Raw genomic sequence first — 21,404 nt, forward strand, 5'->3', positions numbered from 1 at the left:
TCCGATTATTCATTCTTAGTTACGCTTCATTTCTCAATAGTCCGGTAGAATGAACACGGCTTTATTGTCTTTGTATTGTTTCAGGCATCAATGGAAATACCTATGAGAATTCTATCCTGGGATTTTGTGACGGTGATGTTGTACATTGGCATGTTTCGAGCGTAGGGCTGCAAGACGAAAGCGTTACGTTGCAGCTGAGCGGACACACTTTCCGCTACAACCTGGGTCAGGGAGATATGGTGACGCTTTTTCCAATGACTGGTGTAACCATTTCTATGGAGCTGAATAATCAAGGTAAACCAACTTTATTGCATGTTGGAACAAAATTGTCTGATTTGAAGGAGTTTGATACATATACAAGACATCTTGGGCATGAGGGCCAAATAATAACCCAGGACTAACAGAACATTTATAAAGCTCATATAAGCGTACCTGTAGTTTCAGGATGTGTGTACAGGAGGAGTACCACTATATCCAACCTTCATAAATCTTTTAAATGACATGTTACTACAGACATCTGCTCTCCAAGCTAAATCTGTTATGTTCAGTTCTCCCTTGGTGGTGGGCGGAGCCTAATATCTATAGCGTCTGCCCACATAGAGGAGGAGATCCTGCACTGTCTTAGTGCACAGCCTTAGGGGCCTATTCCACGGAGCGATAATTGGCTGAATCGGAGCGATAATCAGCCGAATCGGCCCGATTCGGCTGATTATTGTAACGCCTGGAGTAGTGGATCCACTGGACCGGCACCAGCGATGGCACTAACCTCACCAGGGAGCGGAGTCTAAGGGGCCGCTGGTTTTCACCAGAGCCCGCCGCAAGGCGGGATGGACTTGCTGCGGCAGGCGACCCCCAGGTCGCTACCCCTGGCTTGGTTGCTGGTGACGGCAGGCGAGGCGTGGCAGGAGCAGTAGGCAGGAGATGGCACTGGCAAAGGTCAGCAGGTGAGAGCGCACGTGACAGGCTGAACGCAGGAACAGATGGAGTGAGAGGGAAACAGGAACCAGGAACAGGGACTAGGGACCGGGTAACGGATAGGACTCAGGAACAGGGACTGGGACCAGGTAACAGATAGGACTCAGGAACAACAGGGGGCTGGGCCAAACGCTATGGGAAGCATGTAGAGGCTCCAACACTAAGGACAGGGCATGCTGGGATTTATAGGGGAGTGATTGGGTGCAACTACCAATTAGGAGCGCACTGCCCCTTTAAATCTGAGACAGCCGGCGCGCGCGCGCGCCGGCCGGCACAGCGGGAGACAGGAGCGTGGAGAGGTGAGGCGCCCCCCGGGGCCGAGGTGACAGCAGCGCCGGGTCCCCGACTATGGACACCGGCTGCTGCATAGGGCAGGTAGCGGTCGCGGCGGCGGCCCGGACCGCGGGACGCCGCCGCGGCCGTAACAGTACCCCCCCCCTTTGGCCTCCCCCTCTTTCTTGCCTGCAAATGGCACAGGAAGCCACAAAGTTTTTGACATCTTGGGATAGGCTGGGCCACCAGTAGTGGCGGGAGATCCGTTGGCCGGTCTTACGGACTCCCGGGTGCCCGGCCTCCAACGAGGAATGTCCCCAGTTCAAAATACCTCTTCGAAGCGCAGGGTGAACATGAGTCTTTCCGGGGGGTACTCTCTGAAGAGTGGAGGTGACGACTGGTACTAGGCGATCAGGCGGTATAACGTGGCAAGGGACCTTCTGTAAGTTCTTCCGGTGGTGAGAGGACACGACCTTAGTCTTGGGTACGAGGAGAGGGTACACCTCGGCAGAGAAGGCATCCGCCGAGTCTTGGTCTTCTGCCGGTAGGCCGGATAAAGGCTTGGCCGGGACAGGAAATGACATAATACACTTGGTCTGAGGTGACTTGAGACACTGGTGGGAACAGTCCTGACCCCAACTGAGAATCTCCCCGGTTCTCCAGTCCAGCTGAGGGGCATGTTCTTGTAGCCACGGGAGTCCCAGGAGGACCGCGGGGGAAGAATGGGGCAGGACGTAGAAGGATATCTCTTCTTGATGTGAAGGACCCACCTGGAGGACTAAAGATGCGGTCTGGTAGGACACACAGTCGGTAAGAATTTCGCCCGTGACCGAGGAGATAGTCAGGGGCCTGGCTAGTCGGGTCACGGGTAGCCGCCATCTTTGGACCAATGTTGCCGCAATAAAACTGCCTGCTGAGCCAGAATCGAGGAAGGCAGTAGTCTGATGATTTTGTCCTGAGGGAGTCCGGATGGAAACAGGCATAGACAGACTTGGAATGGTGGCATTCGCACCTAGGGACACCTGTCCCACCGGACCTAGGTGCGAGCGTCCTCCGGATGTTTGGGGACGTAGGGAACATCCCAGCCGGAAGTGATCGGAACCACCGCAATAGAGACAGAGATTCTGCTCCAGGCGCCGGATTCTTTCATCAGGCGTCAGGTGAGCCCGTTCCACCTGCATAGGAATCTCAGGAGAGGGCTGGGACATCGAAAGGTCAGGATTCTGGAAAACCGGCGCCAGCTGGGGGTGGCGACGGGAATGGGTTAGTAAATGTTCATGCCGAACCTCCTCCTCCCTCTCCGAAAAACGAGTATCAACTCGGGTGGCCAGTAGAATGAGTTCGTTCAGGGAGGTAGGCAGGTCTCGGGCAGCGAGCACGTCTCTCACTCGACTAGACAGGCCCTTCTTGAAGGTGGCCAACAGGGCGGCCTCGTTCCAGTCCAATTCAGCTGCCAGGGTGCGGAACTGGATGGCGTAGTCACCGACAGAGGAGCTGCCTTGAGAGAGGTTGAGGAGAGCAGTCTCGGCCGAAGAAGCACGGGCAGGTTCCTCAAAGACGGAGCGAAACTCGAATAGGAAGGCCCGGAGATTGGCAGCAACAGGATCATCACGGTCCCACAGTGGCGTGGCCCAGGCCAGGGCTCTACCCTCTAATAGGCTGATGATGAAAGCCACTTTAGAGCGCTCGGTGGAAAACTGACTACTCAAAAGTTCAATGTGCATGGTGCACTGAGTCAGGAATCCTCTGCACAACTTAGAGTCCCCAGAGTACTTGCTTGGGAGGACCAGTCGGAGTGAAGAAGCAGCGTCAGGAGATGGTGTGCGCTGGGCAGTAGTCTGCTGCTGTAAGGCGGCAGTGAGTTGCTGGATCTGCTGTGACTGTTTCTGGATTTGTTGAGCCTGTTGCGCGACCACTCTGGCGACGTCACGGAGATCTGGCACCTCGCCGGGATCCATGGTTGGAGCCTACTGTAACGCCTGGAGTAGTGGATCCACTGGACCGGCACCAGCGATGGCACTAACCTCACCAGGGAGCGGAGTCTAAGGGGCCGCTGGTTTTCACCAGAGCCCGCCGCAAGGCGGGATGGACTTGCTGCGGCAGGCGACCCCCAGGTCGCTACCCCTGGCTTGGTTGCTGGTGACGGCAGGCGAGGCGTGGCAGGAGCAGTAGGCAGGAGATGGCACTGGCAAAGGTCAGCAGGTGAGAGCGCACGTGACAGGCTGAACGCAGGAACAGATGGAGTGAGAGGGAAACAGGAACCAGGAACAGGGACTAGGGACCGGGTAACGGATAGGACTCAGGAACAGGGACTGGGACCAGGTAACAGATAGGACTCAGGAACAACAGGGGGCTGGGCCAAACGCTATGGGAAGCATGTAGAGGCTCCAACACTAAGGACAGGGCATGCTGGGATTTATAGGGGAGTGATTGGGTGCAACTACCAATTAGGAGCGCACTGCCCCTTTAAATCTGAGACAGCCGGCGCGCGCGCGCCCGAGGAGGCGGGGCCGCGCGCGCCGGCCGGCCCAGCGGGAGACAGGAGCGTGGAGAGGTGAGGCGCCCCCGGGGCCGAGGTGACAGCAGCGCCGGGTCCCCGACTATGGACACCGGCTGCTGCATAGGGCAGGTAGCGGTCGCGGCGGCGGCCCGGACCGCGGGACGCCGCCGCGGCCGTAACAATTATCGCTCCGTGGAATAGAGAGAACGATCAGCCGATGATCGTGTCATCGGCTAATCGTTCATTTAGGTTCAGACCTAAAATCATTGTTCGCCACCAGCGCATCGCTACGGTGGAATATCGGTGCGTGGCGGCAACCGACGATTTCAGCAGCATCATACATTACCTGTCCCCGCTCCGAAGCTGCTGCGGCGCGGGACCGGGAGAAAGAAGGAGAAGACCTGCAGCCCGAACAGGTAATGTATGAAACAAGGGCTGCAAGGACGATGTCCCTGCAGCCCTCGCTTAAAGATCATCGGGGCCGTGGAATAGGCCCGGTAAACGAGCGCCGATCTAGCAGATCGGCGCTCATTTACATCGTTGATCAGGCCCTCCTCGGCCTGTGGAATAGGACCCTTAGTGGAAAGCAGCAGCAGCATGGAAGCCATGAATAAAGCTGCAGTGATCAGTTCAAACTGTATAAAGCCCTGGAGTGAGATATCTTGTGTGTGTCTCTCCCTGACTCCCCCCTCACCTCAGACTGGTCATCCTACTATCCTCACCCCCAGCCTTACCATAGATTGGCCGCCATGTCAACTCCATGACCTCAGACAGGTCTCTCTAACATGCCCACCTGACCCCAAACTTGTCACCCTGCCACCTTAGACTGGTTACCTTGTCCCCCTCACCACCAGGTACATCCTCTGTAAGCTGAACCCACGGATCGAACGGCGCCGTCACGGGGAAGCCGGTGCCGCGGTCCGTTTTTCGGACCGCGGCCCGATTCCTGTGCACGGCGCCGTTCTATGCACCGGAACCGGCTGGTGCTCAAGCACTGTAGGTAGGCCGGGCCACCCCCAATGGGAGGGAATTCCCTCTCCTGTATGATGCGGCTCCATTCATTCTAACGGAGCCGTGTCATACAGGGGAGGTAATTCCCTCCCACTGGGGGCGGGCCGGACAACCTCCAGTGCTTGAGCATCGGCCTGTTCTGGTGCATAGAACGGCACTGTGCACGGGAACCGGGCCGCGGTCCGAAAAATGGACCGCGGCACCGGCTTCCCCGTGACTGCGCCACTTGATTTGTGGGTTCAGCTTAAAGAGGATCTACCACCAGGTACATCGTCTTTAAACTCCATTCACTGAGTTGCTGAGTTGCAAAAACTTACACCCAAACTGGAGTGGTGCTGTATCTGGAAGAAAGTGGCCATGTTTTTGTAGCGCTGGATAAGCCGTTTAATCTCCATTCACTTCAATGGAGCTGAGTTGCAAAAACCTGCCCTCAAACTGGAGTGGTGCCGTATCTGGAAGAAAGTAGCCATGTTTTTGTAGTGCTGGATACCACTTTAATATATTGTTATGGTGTCAGCCTGAACTCTATTGATCATTTGTTCATGCTGTTATCTGACAAAATCCTCATAAGAGAATAGGCTAAAGCTGCATAGTACAGGTAGCACACAGCCATGATCCATACGTGCACTAGCCGTCAGGATGGCCGTCAGGATGGTTGTTCAGGGCCCCTCATCTCTTTATAATTGTAAGAATGTGATGTATAGAAAATATTATTTAGTATACGACTAGCTTTATTGCATGGGCCTTATATTCTTAGAATTGCAATTCTGTTTAAACCTACCTGTAGCAAATAATTTTTTTAAAAAATCAACAGAGGTTGTAATCACAATCAGTTTTGCAATATACCCATTTTTGTTGTTGTTTTTTTTTTAACGTTTTCTATGTTTAAATCAGTGTTATCTATAGGGCCAAAGTGGGGGGCATGCTCCCTCCGTGCTGATATTTGGTCTTTTCTCTGTTCAGAAAAAGAGACCAAACAAAGGAAGTCCCCGTCCTCTGCTGCTCACACCAGGAAAGAAACCTGTTCATCATGCAGGTTGTATATCAGCTGAGGGCAATTACAGAGGTTTTGATACTGTGTGACAGGAGAGCTGACCGTACAATGAGAGCAGCCTCGGGATTCTCTGCTACTTGGGATTCTTTGTGGACATGCAGCAGTTGTACACATGAGCTGTGAAGGGAGACCCCTGGTGGCCATTGGTATAACATTGATTTAACCCACTCCCGCCGCTGCACTCTAAATTAACGTCGCTGCAGCCTATGCCTGATGCTGCATTGATGTTAATTTACGATCCAGGATGACACAGGTGCAGGAGCTGTGATAGCCGGAGACCCGCCGCAACTATCAGCACCGGAGCCGCGCTCCGGTACTGAGAGTTAACCCTATAGATATTTCGGTCAGCAAGACCGCAGCATTTATAGGGTTTCTGACAGAGAATTCTTCCTCTACAGTAGCCATGGTTTCCTGGCTACTGAGGCCGGTGGGGGAGGGAGGGAAGGCTGGGCGTGCGAGGCGCGTGCCTGTGAGCTCTGCCCCCTCCCCTCTCTCCCCTGCCGCTGTCACAAGATTGTAACAGCGGCAGGGAGCAGAGGAGAGGGGGCAGACATAGCGACATTAGCTTATAGGATCATTATGATCCCATAAGCTAATGTCCTAAAACGACCTGGGCATTGAGGAATCAAAGGGTTAAAGAAAAAAATTATATATATACAGTATGTCTATATATATATATATATATATATATATATATATATATATATATATATAGCAGAACTGCTTGGGATCACAATCCCTGTTGAGTTCTTTAAGAAAAAAAAAAAAGTGCCTCCTTCAGTACCTGACAGTGCAGCGTATTCTACCATAGATTACATGCATTATTTTTTTTTTTCCTGCAGGCGTTTGGATATTTGGAAATTATAACTCTAAAGTCACAACTCTAAGATTTAGAAATGCAAAATGCATAGATGAAGATATTTATATAGACGTACCGTTCATTTTCACATATCCCGACACGGAGACAATAACAATAACAGATGCAGAAGAAGACTCCGACGAAAACGGAAATAATAATATTAAGGAAGAAGATATAGACTACAATGATGAGCTGGCTGACCTGTTTAATATCCGCTCACTCAGAAATAATACCGCCGCAATAGACGAAGGTGTCAATCTTACCGCTTTAGCCATAGACGATATGTTTGAAAGTAGAGAGGAAAATATACAAGTTTCTGTAAACCAAACCAAGGGACATGAACACGACTTATCCGAGTCCAGTGAGGAGGTTTCCATTAAGAAAGATGGCGGCGAGTACTCCTCAAATAATGACACTTTACTTAGAAGTAATGGAACAAACATGTCGCTCAATGACCTACAGGATCAACATGACAAGCTGAACGGGACAGAAGAAGAGATGGCTGGTTGGATCTCCCCCAATAGCACAGACTGGGAGAGTGATTCAAACAGCGGTCTATCCAATGGTGATAATGACGGTAATTCTACGTTCTTTGAAGAACCCTCCATAGGAGAGGACAAGAAGAAATCGATACAGATGCAGGTCAATGGATCACACACTGCAAATCTAACGAAAAGACACGCGGAAAACGATGGTGGAAATTCCTCCAGCGAAAACGTCATTGACGATAGAAAGAATGGATTACAGAATTCTATTCCTGACCGGGAGAGTCCTCGGTCTAGTGATGGCCCAACATCAGAAGACAATGTTATCTCCATGGACGGACCAGAAAGACCACACATAGATGATGTCCCCAGTGAGGTAACGCGGTCTATGGAACTGGACGATGACAAGACGCCGGTAACATCAAGCTACGACAGCAAGTCAGATAATCCAGGTCACAGTGCCAATATCCCAATACACGCGACCACATCAGTTCCTTCCCAAAATGACATCAATGAATTTCATGATGCAGAACTTGTAGACATGTTTGGGTGAGTGAATTTGAAGTTTCTCTTACTATACTTCATATTACTACAGAAGATTGTGTCTTTTGATGTTTAGTTGCAACTCAAGGGAAGTCTACTTGGACCCCCCCCCCCCCCAAAAAAAAAAAAAAATACAAAAAGACCCTTTAAGGAAGTCACATCTTACCCTCCTCACCATTGTACCATAAGCCATCTAGGTTTCCCGCTTTCGGTGAGTATAACGTGCTCACAACATCAGAAACTCTTCACATATTCATGAATCAAAAGGTATAAAATTATTAAAGGGAATGTTTTATCAGGAAATAATTTATTGTTAATGTTTTAGGAATTTTTGCTGAATTTTTTTCTAATTTTCCATTTTTCTATCTATACTATAAAATAATCATGATATCTTGCCATTTTTTATTCTCAACACTGGGGCTAAAACTAAGCTGAGGCTTCCTGTTGTGTCTGTGGTGAAAAAAGGAGACTCCATGAGCCTTGCTGTAAAGCATGTCACTAAATGCTGTTAAGAACAGCCCAGGCAATATGGCAGCCCCCATAACAATGTACACAAAGTGAAATTTGAAAAAATGAAAGTCAGAAAATAGAAAAAGATTAGAACAACAGAACAAGTCTTAGTATCTGTCTCTAATCAGTAAAAGAAAATTTTGGTGACACATTCCCTTTAATGGGAGTTGCACAAATGGTATAACCCTGTAGGCTACACTGTTTGCAAGTCCCAGAAATAGAACCTGCATCTAGAAGACATTTATCACATATTCTGTTAATATACTCCTTTAGGCTATGTTCACACTACGTAACAGACCGGCACGCCCGCATCAGAGCTTCCCATAGCCCACAGTGAAGCGAGCGGCCGGAGCTGCTTGCTTCACTGTGTGAACTGACAGGTCTTTCTGCTGCCGGAATTCACTGAATTCCGGCCGCAGAAGACTAACATGTCATTTTTTTCCGGTGCCGCACGGGATGTGACTGCGCAGCCTTAAAGGGGTTATCCAGTTCTACAAAAACATGGCCACTTTCTTACAGAGACAACACGACTCTTGTCTCCAGTTCAGGTGCGGTTTGCAATTAATCTCCATTCACTTCAATGGAACTGAGCAGCAAAACCCCGGCCAAGCTGGAGACAAGAGTGGGGCTGTCTCTGGTCTACTTTTCACCACTTTTTCAGCCAAAATTCACATTAGTAAATCTGGGCCATTGACCCATACTGACACATCATTTCTACCTTCTCTTCTTCAGAGCTCATATATTTGAAGATATCATAAAAAATATATTTCTCCGGGAAGAAAGTGAAGAAACGGACAACAAAGTGAATGAAGAATTACTATTTAATAAAACTGTAGAAGAGAATCTCGAGGTTCTTCACAATCAATCACTGACAACAAGTAACACGACAGCGGACAAACCCAGCGAAAACAACGTAAAAGAGAAAAAAAAAGTCTATTACAAAAAAGTGAAAGCATTCGAATCTGAAAAACAAACAAACCAGACACTGGTCAGTATACGTCCCAGAAGGAAGAAGAGAGTGGGGAACGTGAAAGAAAAGAGAACGGCCGTACACGGCCAAACCCATGGACATGGCTATAAGAGAAATGAGACTTTGGATGAAGACTTGGAGTTATATAATTCTTCACACAGTGATGTAGGAAATGGCACTTTTTCTCCAAGAGGACGTAATCCCGAAATTCTAAAACCCAGAGGATTCAATCCCCATGAACGGACATCTGAAATAGTAATTGGGGTATCCCGAGGAATGGAAGGCGACTATGCAGAGTACGACCATGATGCAGACTTCTTGATGGAGGACACCAAGTCCAAACCTCACTATATAATATATAAAGAGCCGTATCAAATAGAGACGGAGGATGATGTAAACCGCTATACTAACCCAGATAGGATAGTGGAAAATTTAATGCGAACAGCGAAAGGAATAAAAAGGACTTACTATATTGCAGCTGAGGAAGTTCAGTGGGATTACGCCGGAGGCTCCAGGAGGTAATGATCTCTGCCATATGACTATAGTAGTATTGTAATTGTCTCATATTACAGCAGTGCTATGAACAGGTGAGGGGGGGGGGGGCAAAACTCCTGCAATCTTTTACTTGTTGCCTATCCTGTTGATAGGGGACTAGTTAGTTTTGCCTGGACAACCTCTTTAAAGGGAATCTGTCAGCTCCTGGGCCCTACCTGAGGTGCTGACAGTGTGCTGTAGCTGGCAGCCCCCGGTGAGCATGGTGCCTTTTTGGTAATTTTCCGTGCAGCGGATTATGTACAATTTTATGTCACAGAGCAGTTGTTGGTGCCACACTTGTCATGCATCCTTCTCCCTCTTCATGAATAATCAATGCTGCCCGGCTCGCTGCTCGCTCAGCTGTCAGATTGCAGATCAGTCCTCTGTAGGCAGTTTATGTCTGAAAGAAACACTCAGGTATAATGGAATCTCTTCTCTGGAGCTGTGGTCTAGGGGTAACTCACCTGCCTAGAGACCTGCCAGCAGGTCATTCTCTGGTTCGAATCCCATGATGAAAATTAAATAGATGTCTTTTTTTTCTCATTTTTAAGGCTGTGTTTACACACAGTATTTTTGCTCAGTATTTTGCAATCAAAACCAGAAGTGGATTGAAAACAAAGAAAGGCTATGTTCACACACTGTTGAAATTGAGCGGCTGGCCGTCATTTAATAGCAAATAATTACTATTATATTAAAACAACGTCCAATATTAGCCATTAAATGGCGGCCATCCACTCAATTTGAACAGTGTGAAAACATAGCCTTTCTGTGTTTTCAATCCACTTCTGGTTTTGGTTGCAAAATACTAACCAAAATACTGAGCAAAAATACTGTGTGTGAACATAGTCTTAAAAATGATACAATAATGAGAAAAAAAAGACATCTGTTTATTTTCCATCACACACACAGCAAAATCAGCTGCGGATCCTGGTATAGTGAAGTTCTATTGGGTCACATACCCGCAGCGTAATTTTCATTCCGCTGCAGATATGTGACCCGGCCCCTTTAAGCCCCCGCATCCCACCGCCTGCAGCCTCTGGTCCATAGCATACATTACCTGCTCAGCGCCACGGCTGTGTGAGGCTCCCGACTCCTGTTGGTCTCCATCAGCCAATCAGTGCACGGCACTAAATGGGACCTATGGGAGCTAGAAGCCTCAGATGCAGCCTAAGTGCGGACCAGGTAACGTATGCTGCGGGTGGCGGAGGGATAAAGGGGCCGGCATTACATACTAGCAGCGGAATGAAAATTCCGTTGCGGGAATGTAACCCCATTGAAGATCACAGTACCAGGATTTGCAGCGGATTTCGCTGCAAACTCGCAGCGTGAAATCCGCTGACACTTTCCCACAATATCCCTTGCTGCCTGTGAAGTGAAAACCAACAGCCAGTACTAATAGGACAGATCATGTGACTGGGATTGAACTGAGCATGAGTGACCCAACCTAGTGAACGCCTGGCGCACCTTAACAAAGACAACAGGTTAAGAAAACAAAAGAGCACATGAGGGGATTATAGAGTCTATAGCTCACAAACAATAGTATTTTAAATGCTTTTACATTTGAAATAGGTTTCCCTTGACATAATGCATTGGTATACACAGAGTTTCCTTCTCCTTCCTTCAGAGACTGACTGACTCACACTGAGTGACTGACACGGAATGACTGAAACACACTGACTGACACACTGAGTAACTGACACTGCCAGACTGACAAACACTAACTGACACTGACTGACACTAACTGACTGACACTAACTGATACTGACTGACTGACACTAACTGAGTGACACACAACACTTTCAGCTCAGTCATCTCCCTCTTCCTCTATCTCGGGCTGCTCTCCACACTGTAAGGTTGAGGACCTTTGGTTCATGTGATCAGGTCCTTCACCCTTTTCCCTCTCTGTGCAGGTCCTGCTCCGGCTCCTGTGTCTTCTGATGTTCAACCTGCTCACCCTGCACCATCGTGAGGAGGCTGAACATTAGAACACCAACCATTCTCCCTCTCTGGGCTCCTAGGGGCAATGTTGGCCCCGGCATTGCCCGGGTAAGCCCTGTGCTGATTCCGGCCTTGGTTTACATTACATCCCTCATGGAAAATGTGAAGAGAACTTTTTCTAAATTTTGTATTTATTTTTCCTTAGGAACCAAGTAAATGAGAAACCTATCAGTGAAAGAAGACAGACTGTCTATACAAAAGTTATATTTCGAAAGTATCTTGACGGCACTTTTACCAAACCTGATGTGGAAGGTGAATATGAAGAACATCTTGGCTTACTTGGACCTGTAATTAGAGCTGAAGTTGATGATGTTATCCAGGTAAGAGACATTCCTCATTCATGGAATACAGATATTCCTCAAGGTATTAAAGGGGAACTCTGGCGATCCCATAAAAAAATGCACAAAAGCATATAAGTGCACTCACCAATCCCCTTCCTAGTCTGACTTAAACTATAAACTATCTATCTAATCATTTACATATAGATTACAGAAAGAGATAGATGAAACAACAGTGTCTCCTATCCCTTATACTACTCAGGAGAGGCTGTTGTTTCCCAGCCCTTGGCCTGGCGATTACTATGATGTCAGTGGTGGGCGGGGTTACAGATGAGGAGTTACATCTTGCCTGGAAAAAGAAAAGATAGAGATCATGTGACCTGTGTCTCAGAAGGCAGGGGGGAGGACAGAGGAGTGAAGACAGAGTGGCAGTGAGGATTTTCTGCAGCTTCAGGGTGTGAGTCAGGATGTGTTGCAGAATCAATAAATGTAACAGAAATTTATTACACACAAGCTTAGATGATGGGTGGGGATTGAACAGGGTTAAATCTTTCTTAACAGGAGTTCCTTTAATTTGTTCCAGGGTGACTGTTGTAATTATTGTAGCTTGAGACTATAACTCTATAAAAAACATGAGATGGTTCCAAAGCCCCCCAAATGTTATCTAAAAACATAGAAAAATAAGCATATATCTAATTCAAACCCTACATATAAAAAGAAAGAGCTGCTAGGAGCTTTCAATCACTCTGTTCATTGAGGATAAGAGCGGTTTCAGAGTACCAAAAAATAGCATAAGTCACTGCCGCTTCATGGCCAAAAGAGCAGCTAAAAGCACTTGTAGAGATTCACATTACATTACCCTGGTAATACAAGTGTTTACCAGGGAAATGCCCAAGCTGATCGACCTAATGCTTCAGCCATTCATACAAGCCATAGACTGGCATAGAGCAGCATGTCTGCAACATTGTAAAATCCAAACCTGTATACAAGCAACTATCTAGAAAATCACTGCTCGTTTAAAGTGCCTAAACTCAATCATTCACGGTCTGGGCCACACAAACATTCTCTGTATCATTCAAGTGGCCCTTTAAATTCCTCACTGCCGGCTGTATACAGGGTGATGTGTGGCTCATAAATGGCCAGGGAAAAGATCCGATCAGCCAACAAATGTGAAAACGCTGACCTTTTTAACCCTTTGAGGACCAGGCCCAAAATGACCCAGTGGACCGCGCAAATTTTGATCTTAGTGTTTTCGTTTTTCCCTCCTCCCCTTCTAAGAGCTCCAGCACTCTCAGTTTTCTATCTACAAGCCATGTAAGTGCTTGTTTGTTACAGGAATAGTTGTACTGTGTAATGGCGTCATTCATTTTACCATAACATGTATGATGGAATTCCAAATATATTATTTATGAAGATATAAATAGGTGAAATCGTAAAAAAGAATGCAATATGGTAACGTTTGGGGGGTTCCTGTGTCTACGTAATGCACTATATGGTAACAGCGACATGACACTATTATTCTATAGGTCAGTCCGAACACAACCATATGCAGGTTACACAGATTCTCTAATGTTATAAATTTCTTTAAATGAAATCCTTTTTTTGGCAATTAAATATAAATAAAATGGGCCTATTGTGACGCTTATAACGGTTTTATTTTTTCACCTACGGGGCTGTATGGGGTGTCATTTTTTCCGCCATGATCTCTAGTTTTTATTAATACCATATTTGTGAAGATCGGACGTTTTGATCACATTTTATTGATTTTTTTAATATATAATGTAACATAAAATCGGTAATCCGCGCACTTTTTCCCCTCTTTTCGTGTACGCTGTTCGCCGTTCGCATTGACGCTTGTTATATTTTATTAGATCGGACAATTACGCACGCTACGGTATATTATATGTTTATCTATTTATTCATTTTTATATGTTTTATTTATATAATGGGAAAGGGGGGTGATTTCAACTTTTATTGGGGGAGGGGCTTTGGGGTAGTGTGTTAGTGTTTTGAACTTTTTTTTTTTTTTTTTACACATTTGAAGTCCCTTTGGGGGACTTTTACATCCAGTACTTGGATTTTTACACTGACCATTGCTATGCCATAGGCATAGCATTGATCAGTGTTATCGGCGATCTGTGCAGGTTTAGTGTAGCAGATCGCCGATCGGTCCGCACGGAGGCAGGTGAGAGACCTTCGGCGGTCCGTTTCAACGATCGGGACCCCCGCAGTCGCACTGCAGGGATCCCGATCGGTAAGTGACAGGGGACTCCCCCTGTCACTTACACTTAAACGCCGCGGCGTTTAAGGGGTTAATGACACGCGGCAGCACGATCGCTGCAGCGTGTCATTACCGGTGAGGTCCCGGCTGCTCACTGCAGCCGGCCCCCACCTGCTATGAAGCGCGCTCCGCTCCGAAGCGCGCTTCATAGCGGGAGAAACACCCATGACGTAGAGTTACGTCATGGGTCGTCTGGGGACAGACTTCCATGACGTAACCCTACGTCCAGGGTCGTCTAGGGGTTAAAGGTCAATAATCAGAAACAAGCATTCATATGAACGTCCATTTGGCCAATAATTGGCCCATGTAAATGGATGTACAAAGGCCTAGAGATGATCTTTGTGTAGTGAAAAAATTGCAACCTTAGGCCATTCTAATTTGAGGGAACCAAAGTAAATGTGTGGTTATGTTACAGCAGTGCCCGTTTCCTCAGAATCACAGTCTAGCCAATATTTTCACAAGCTATCCATCCCATGTTAATCTATACCATGGGTCTCCAAACTGCAGCCCTCCAGCTGTTGCAAAACCACAAGTCCCATCATGCCCTGACAGATAAAGCTTTGGATTTGTCAGTCCAGGCATGATAGGAAATGTAGTATTGCAACAGCTTGAGGGCTGCAGTTTGGAGACCCATGATCTATACAATGATTCCTTTATGTGTTTCCTTTGTGTTATCTATATAGGTGACTTTTAAAAATCTAGCATCACAGCCATACTCCATTCATGCACACGGGATGTCCTATGAAAAGTCCTCAGAGGGTTACAGGTACGATGATGAAACTAAGGAGTGGCTGAAGAACGATGATGTCGTGAAGCCTCAGGAATCCTATGTCTATGTCTGGTACGCCACACAGAAGTCCGGTCCTGAACCACAAGGCTCAGCGTGCAGAACATGGGCCTATCACTCAGGTGTTAACCTGGTAAGGAATATATAGGGTTAACAACTAACCTCAGGGTGTGTAGGATAGATTAGAAAGCACACTGTCATCTTTCTTCTATGTGCTGTGTCAGGGAGACATCATAGCAGCCAGTCTCTACTTGCTATGGAGCAGAGTTTACAGATATGGAGCCTACAAAAGCGAAAAAACTACAAAAAATGTAGAATACAAATGATATAATAGTTATAGTTATTCCTCCTGCCCAAGGTAGCCTATTCTAAAATGTCCCCTTAGTAATGGTTTAGGTTGCTTGTTTTTGCATATAATTCATATCAATCTATAGCCCCATAGAGGTGACTGCATGCATACTAAAATTGAAAGGGGTATACAGGTGAAAAAATATATTTTTCATATGTAGAGCACTCCATTATTTTAAAAAATAATTAGGATAAAATTAAAGGGGTACTCCGGCAAAATGTTTTTTTTCTTCTTTCAAATCAACTGGTATCAGAAAGTTATACAGATTTAAACATCTCCAGTCTTCCCATGCTTATCAGCTGCTGTATGTCCTGCAGGAAGTGGTGTATTCTGTCCAGTCTGACAGAGTGCTCTCTGCTGCCACCTCTGTCCATGTCAGGGACTGTCCGGAGCTGCAGCAAATCCCCATAGAAAACCTCTCCTGTTCTGGACAGTTCCTGACATGGACAGAGGTGGCAGCAGAGAGCACTGTGTCAGACTGGAAATAATCCACCACTTCCTGCAGGGCATATAGCAGCTGATAAGTATAACCCCTGGTATATAGTATATTTATCTTTCTACTGTTTCTCTTAAAGGAGAAGGACATCCATTCCGGCCTCATTGGTCCCCTGATTATCTGCAGGCCCGGCACACTTAATAAGCAAAACAACCGCCCACTGGATGCCCGGGAATTTATACTGCTATTCATGACTTTCAATGAAGAAAAAAGCTGGTACTACGATAGGAACTCAAAGAAGATGTGCACAGACGGAACTGGAAAACCATCGGATGGCATGAGCTGTCACACCTTCCATGGTGAGCTGGATCAGGGAAAATACTGGTGCAAATAGTATTTCATAAAGCTATCAAAAATTATACAGTCATGGCGCACTATGGAGCTTCTGCGTAGTTTACGGTTAGGCTACCGTTTCAGGACCCATTAATTGATATACCAAACAAGCTATTTAAAGGGGTTCTCCAGCCAATTTTTTTTTCCTTTCAAATTTATTGGTGTCAGAACGTAATGTAGATTGTAATTTACTTCCATTTAAAAATCTCTAGTCTTACAGTACTTATCAGCTGCTGTATGTCCTGCAAGAAGTGGTGTATTCTTTCCAGTCTGACACGCTGCTCTCTGCTGCCACCTCTGTCCATGACAGGAACTGTCCAGAGCTGGAGAGGTTTTCTATGGGGATTTGCTACCGCTTTGGACAGAGGTGGCAGCAGAGAGCACTGTGTCAGACTGGAAAGAATACACCACTTCCTGCAGGACATACAGCAGCTGGATATTTTTGAACAGAAGTAATTTACACATCTATATCACTTTCTGACGTTTTATTTGAAAGAGGAAAAAAATTGCCAGAGTTCCCCTTTAAAAATGCCAATTTTTTTTTATTTACACATACATTCTGTTAGGTGATTCTGCCAAATTTTTTTTTTATTAAAGGGGCACTCCAGCTATTTAAATGGCCAACAGGTTAGGTAATGAGTATTTGATCAGAGGTTCTGACTGCTGACCCCATTGAGCAGTTATACATTCTATATACGTATATGGGAGAGATAGAAGCCAAGTGCCCTATCAGTCAGACCGTCAGCCATCAGTTTCATTCCACAGATGGGCTATATGTATAATGGCTTAAGTATCCCTTTAAATGTTTTCCCTCGGGCTCTCCCTAAAGGACCATTGATACAGTAATAATATGGTAATGATAATCTTTTTGTCTTCCTACTTTCTTTGTTATTCCCCAGCCATCAATGGAATTACATACAACCTCCAAGGTCTCAATATGTACCAAAATGAACCGGTCAGGTGGCACATGTTGAACATGGGAGGACCAAAGGATATCCATGTGGTTAATTTCCATGGTCAAATGATAACGGAAAAAATGATGGCAGAATTTCAGTATCCAGCTTATCCTCTAACACCTGGTAAGTAAGATGCCATGTCTGTACAACAGTCGTGTAGGTTTATTTCTATCACCCGTCTTTAGGTCTATACTCATTATTATGATTGTCTTGTTATGTCACAGGGCTAAAATCTTATTCTGGATCCTGTCTTCTACTTCCCTATTTACTAAGTTAGTGTCCACCTTAAGGCTGGGTTCACACTACGTATATTTCAGTCAGTATTGTGGTCCTCATATTGCAACCAAAACCAGGAGTGGATTAAAAACACAGAAAGGCTCTGTTCACACAATGTTGAAATTGAGTGGATGGCCGCCATTTAATGGCAAATATTTGCTGTTATTTTAAAACAACGTCTGTTATATTGAAATAATGGCCGTTATTTACTGTTATATGACGGCCATCCACTCAATTTCACCATTGTGTGAACAGAGCCTTTCTGTGTTTTTAATCCACTCCTGGTTTTGGTTGCAATATGAGGACCACAATACTGACTGAAGTATACGTAGTGCGAACCCAGTCTCAGGCTGTGTTAATACACTGCCAAAACAGCAGTTTTTATTGGACGCCTGTCATATAACGACAAATAATGTCCGGTATTTCAAAACAACAGCTGTTGTTTGTGTAATAATGTCCGTTGTTTTAAAGTAATAAACGTTATTTCTCGCTCAATGACAGGCGTCCAATTAAAATGGCCATCGTTTTGGGGGTATGTGAGCATAGATTGAAGGAGAACTCCAGGAAAACAAAAAAATTGCATATGGGGGGAACATAATAAAGAATATATACTTACCAGTTCCCTTGACCCGCAGTGCTGAGTCAACAGACTCCTCGACCCCCCCTCCCTTGATATAATTTTCTCCCAGCTTCCTGGTATGTCATAACCCGAGGTAAAGTACCTGCTCAGCCAATCAGTGACTACAGCAGGGTCCCTCCCCAGTCACTTGCTGGCTCAGCGGGGCATCCATCATCCGGGTCCGGGCAGGGGTCCAGGAGTGGGGACACGGTGCTGCGTGAGGCATGGAGACCGGTAAGTGTACATTCTTTATTATGTTTTCCACTCCCTGCCTGCACTGTATTTTTTGTTGTTTTTTTAACAAAGTTCTCCTTTCTGCCCTTCCGCCTTATTGACTCCTCACCTTGCTGCGCCGCCAGAATAAAACTTGTTTTTTGCCAAAATACCAACCCTAGGAAAAAGATAAATATGCAAAAAAGAAGAGCCCATGGAGCCTTATTTAAAAGTCTCCAAACACAGGACTAGCGAGATATTCCTCTGGGAAGGACTCAGCCAAGGGGTGGCTCCTGTAAGGAAACCACCAAAACCAAAAATATTAAGTGGCCCTATAAGTCAATGTAATGACAAGGGAAGAACCAAGGCCAGGTAACCATCCACAGACAGCTGTTTCGGGGTGTTGCCCCTCATCAGTGTGGAGCAGGATTCTGGCTGGGTGGGAGCAATGCCTAGTAGAGCCATAAGAGAAACAGATCGCTGATCTCAGGGAGACCAGCCAAACGATAACACCGCCAGCTGCTGACATTGTTATCTTTGGCTGGTCTCCCCAAGATCAATGATCTTTTTCTCTTATGACCCTAGGAGAAAGGCAGACCCCCGGTCCAAGCATGATGTGAAGAAGTGAACAAAACGGTAACAGCATTTTGGGTACCGGCCTGTACCACTTTAAGGGCATTTTACACGGCCGATTATTGGCCGTTGCATTTTCCATCTGTGTGGATATTGTTTTACCCTAAAGCAAATAAAAGGTGGAGGTAATGGGATAGCTGTACCGCTTACTGTTTTCTGGGCATTTATATCAATGTGTAACTTAGGATCTCACATTCAGATATGATTTTGTGTTCTTTCAGGTACATTCTCTACAGTGGAAATAAAGCCAGCAAGGGCCGGAATCTGGCTGCTGGATACTGAAATTGCAGAATATCAGCAAGCAGGGATGCAAACAGTATTCAGTGTTGCAGATGAAGGTAAATTGCAATGACCCCCGATGCTTGTCATGTAGGTTACCAATATGCCTCTATGGAAGTAGAAGCTTTGCCCAGAACTTAATATAACTGTGTTGTATTTCACATCAGGGTGTAACTTTCCTCTTGGCCTGGCAAGCAGAATTATATCTGATGAGCAGATCACAGCATCACATTATATAGGTAAGTGCAATAGTTTTACAAGTCATGAAAAGTAACACTAGACCGAGACACGACAGCACAAGGTTGGCAGGAGAAACATGGCAGATCTGCCAGGAAAAGTTCGGGAGTTACAGTAGGCTGTATTCACATGTTCAGCAGTTCTCAAATACCATATATGATGTCTGCAATCTTCATCCGCAATCCACAAACATTTCATCCGTGTTACATCCGCAATCCATATTTTTGTAAAAAAGGGGAAGATGATAGTTAAATAAATGGGAATGGTTTAAAATGATAACTCATCCGTATTTTTTACGGATTTTACGTTAGGGTTGTTTCATCCAGGACAGGAATACTGAACAGATCAGTGCATTACTTACATCATTCTGTTCAGCCGTTCTCCTAATATGCAGGAGAATAGGATTCTTGCCACACCCCCATCCCTGCCCTCCAGCTGATGATTGACAGGTGACTGCCTATACACAGCATGGATAGATAACTGCCAATCAGCAGCTGGTGGGCGGAGTTTTCTGCTTCTCTTGAATAATGAGGACTACCGGGTCAAGCATATAATGCAGAGGACTACTTACTGTCCATGTTATTCAGGAGGATATTCCTGAATCAGCTGCACAGAATGTAAGTGATACATTAATCTGTTCAGCTTCTCTGTCACTAGTTTATGCTACCCTTAAATATGGCGGAATAAACCTACTGACAGAGTCTCTTTAAGGAGGACTAGTAACCCTTTGACAGACATCGATAAGCCTCTCTCTCCAGCCAACACCCTGCTCTGCACTGATGAGGGGCAATAACCCTGAAACAGCTGTCTGCAGATGGGCAGTCTTTCCTTTTGGCGAGAGTGTTTGGCCTGGCGTAAATCCCCAGTCAATGTCCTAAGACTCCCAAATGGAGTGAAACACTGATTAGGATAGACACTTTGCCCAATTGGTGTGAGAGCTATTTGCAAATCCTTACTTCTTAGAATACTTAGTGGAGCAGGAATGGCCATTAAGTCTCCACAAATCTTTATGACAGACTCTAGTTATGCTTTTACCCTTACTGAGAAACAACTTTATTTTATCTCCATGGAAAAACAGTAATCCGCCACTTTGCAGCAACAAAACCATTGTAAGGCTATGTTCACACAACGTAAGTTCGGCGGTAATCGCGGCTGTTGTTGCAATGGCCGTGATTAGTACGTAACTTACGTTGTGCTGCAGGCTGAGGGAATCCCGGACGGAGTGTATACACATAGTATACACTCCATCTGGGAACCCTAGCGGCGCCGCGAGAAATTGGCATGTCAGTTCTCTGTGGCCGTTATTCAATGATTAGCAGCCGCAGAAAACCCTGTCAGTTCACACAATGAAGCGTGCGGCTCCGGCCGCACGCTCCATTGTTTGCAGTGGAGAGTTCTGATGCGGGCACGCACGGATCCTCCCGCATCAGAACTCAGCGGCGCTAAAGATCATCCAGCCGATACTGCAGTACCAGCCGGGATGATGTTTTCTGAGACCGGCCGTTCCGTGACAGCATCTGATCATAGCCTAATAATATAAATGAATTAGTTTTATTTCTCTTTCTGCTTTATAGATTCTTGGGAGCCTAAATTAGCCAGACTACACAATGGGGGCTCATACAACGCATGGAGCGCACATGTGAATAAATCCTCATTGCCCTGGATTCAGGTATTTTTATTATTGGTAAAAGTTATTGGCTCTTGGTTCCCTTTAAAATAATTGTATATTTATTCAACTGGATGTTACAAAATGTTTTATGAGAGATGACCAATGTTAACATGTGCATATACTCTACAGAGGCAAATAGTTCAGAAAAATTGTGAAAAATACATAAAAAATAAGAAGCTATGGAATTAATATAAGATTTATTTTTGTTAGTGAACAATACAATATAAAGACAATACAATATAAAATAGCCAGTGTGTTGTTAGCATACCTTGTAGGACCACCAGTT

General features: G+C 45.9%; 1 protein-coding gene across 1 annotated transcript in view; it reads left to right on the forward strand.

The window, feature by feature from the left end:
- Positions 1 to 21,404, forward strand: part of F5 (coagulation factor V) — a 57,384-nt gene that overhangs the window by 25,985 nt on the left and 9,995 nt on the right. Inside the window, exons 12-21 of the mRNA XM_069946049.1 lie at positions 85 to 294; positions 6,656 to 7,706; positions 8,943 to 9,698; positions 11,858 to 12,032; positions 14,955 to 15,191; positions 15,983 to 16,202; positions 17,136 to 17,315; positions 19,155 to 19,271; positions 19,380 to 19,451; positions 21,024 to 21,118. Of these exons, the coding sequence (XP_069802150.1) occupies positions 85 to 294; positions 6,656 to 7,706; positions 8,943 to 9,698; positions 11,858 to 12,032; positions 14,955 to 15,191; positions 15,983 to 16,202; positions 17,136 to 17,315; positions 19,155 to 19,271; positions 19,380 to 19,451; positions 21,024 to 21,118 (3,113 nt within the window). The remainder of the gene's footprint in view (positions 1 to 84; positions 295 to 6,655; positions 7,707 to 8,942; positions 9,699 to 11,857; positions 12,033 to 14,954; positions 15,192 to 15,982; positions 16,203 to 17,135; positions 17,316 to 19,154; positions 19,272 to 19,379; positions 19,452 to 21,023; positions 21,119 to 21,404) is intronic.

Source organism: Dendropsophus ebraccatus, chromosome 11 (assembly GCF_027789765.1).
Source record: "Dendropsophus ebraccatus isolate aDenEbr1 chromosome 11, aDenEbr1.pat, whole genome shotgun sequence".
NCBI lineage: Eukaryota > Metazoa > Chordata > Amphibia > Anura > Hylidae > Dendropsophus > Dendropsophus ebraccatus.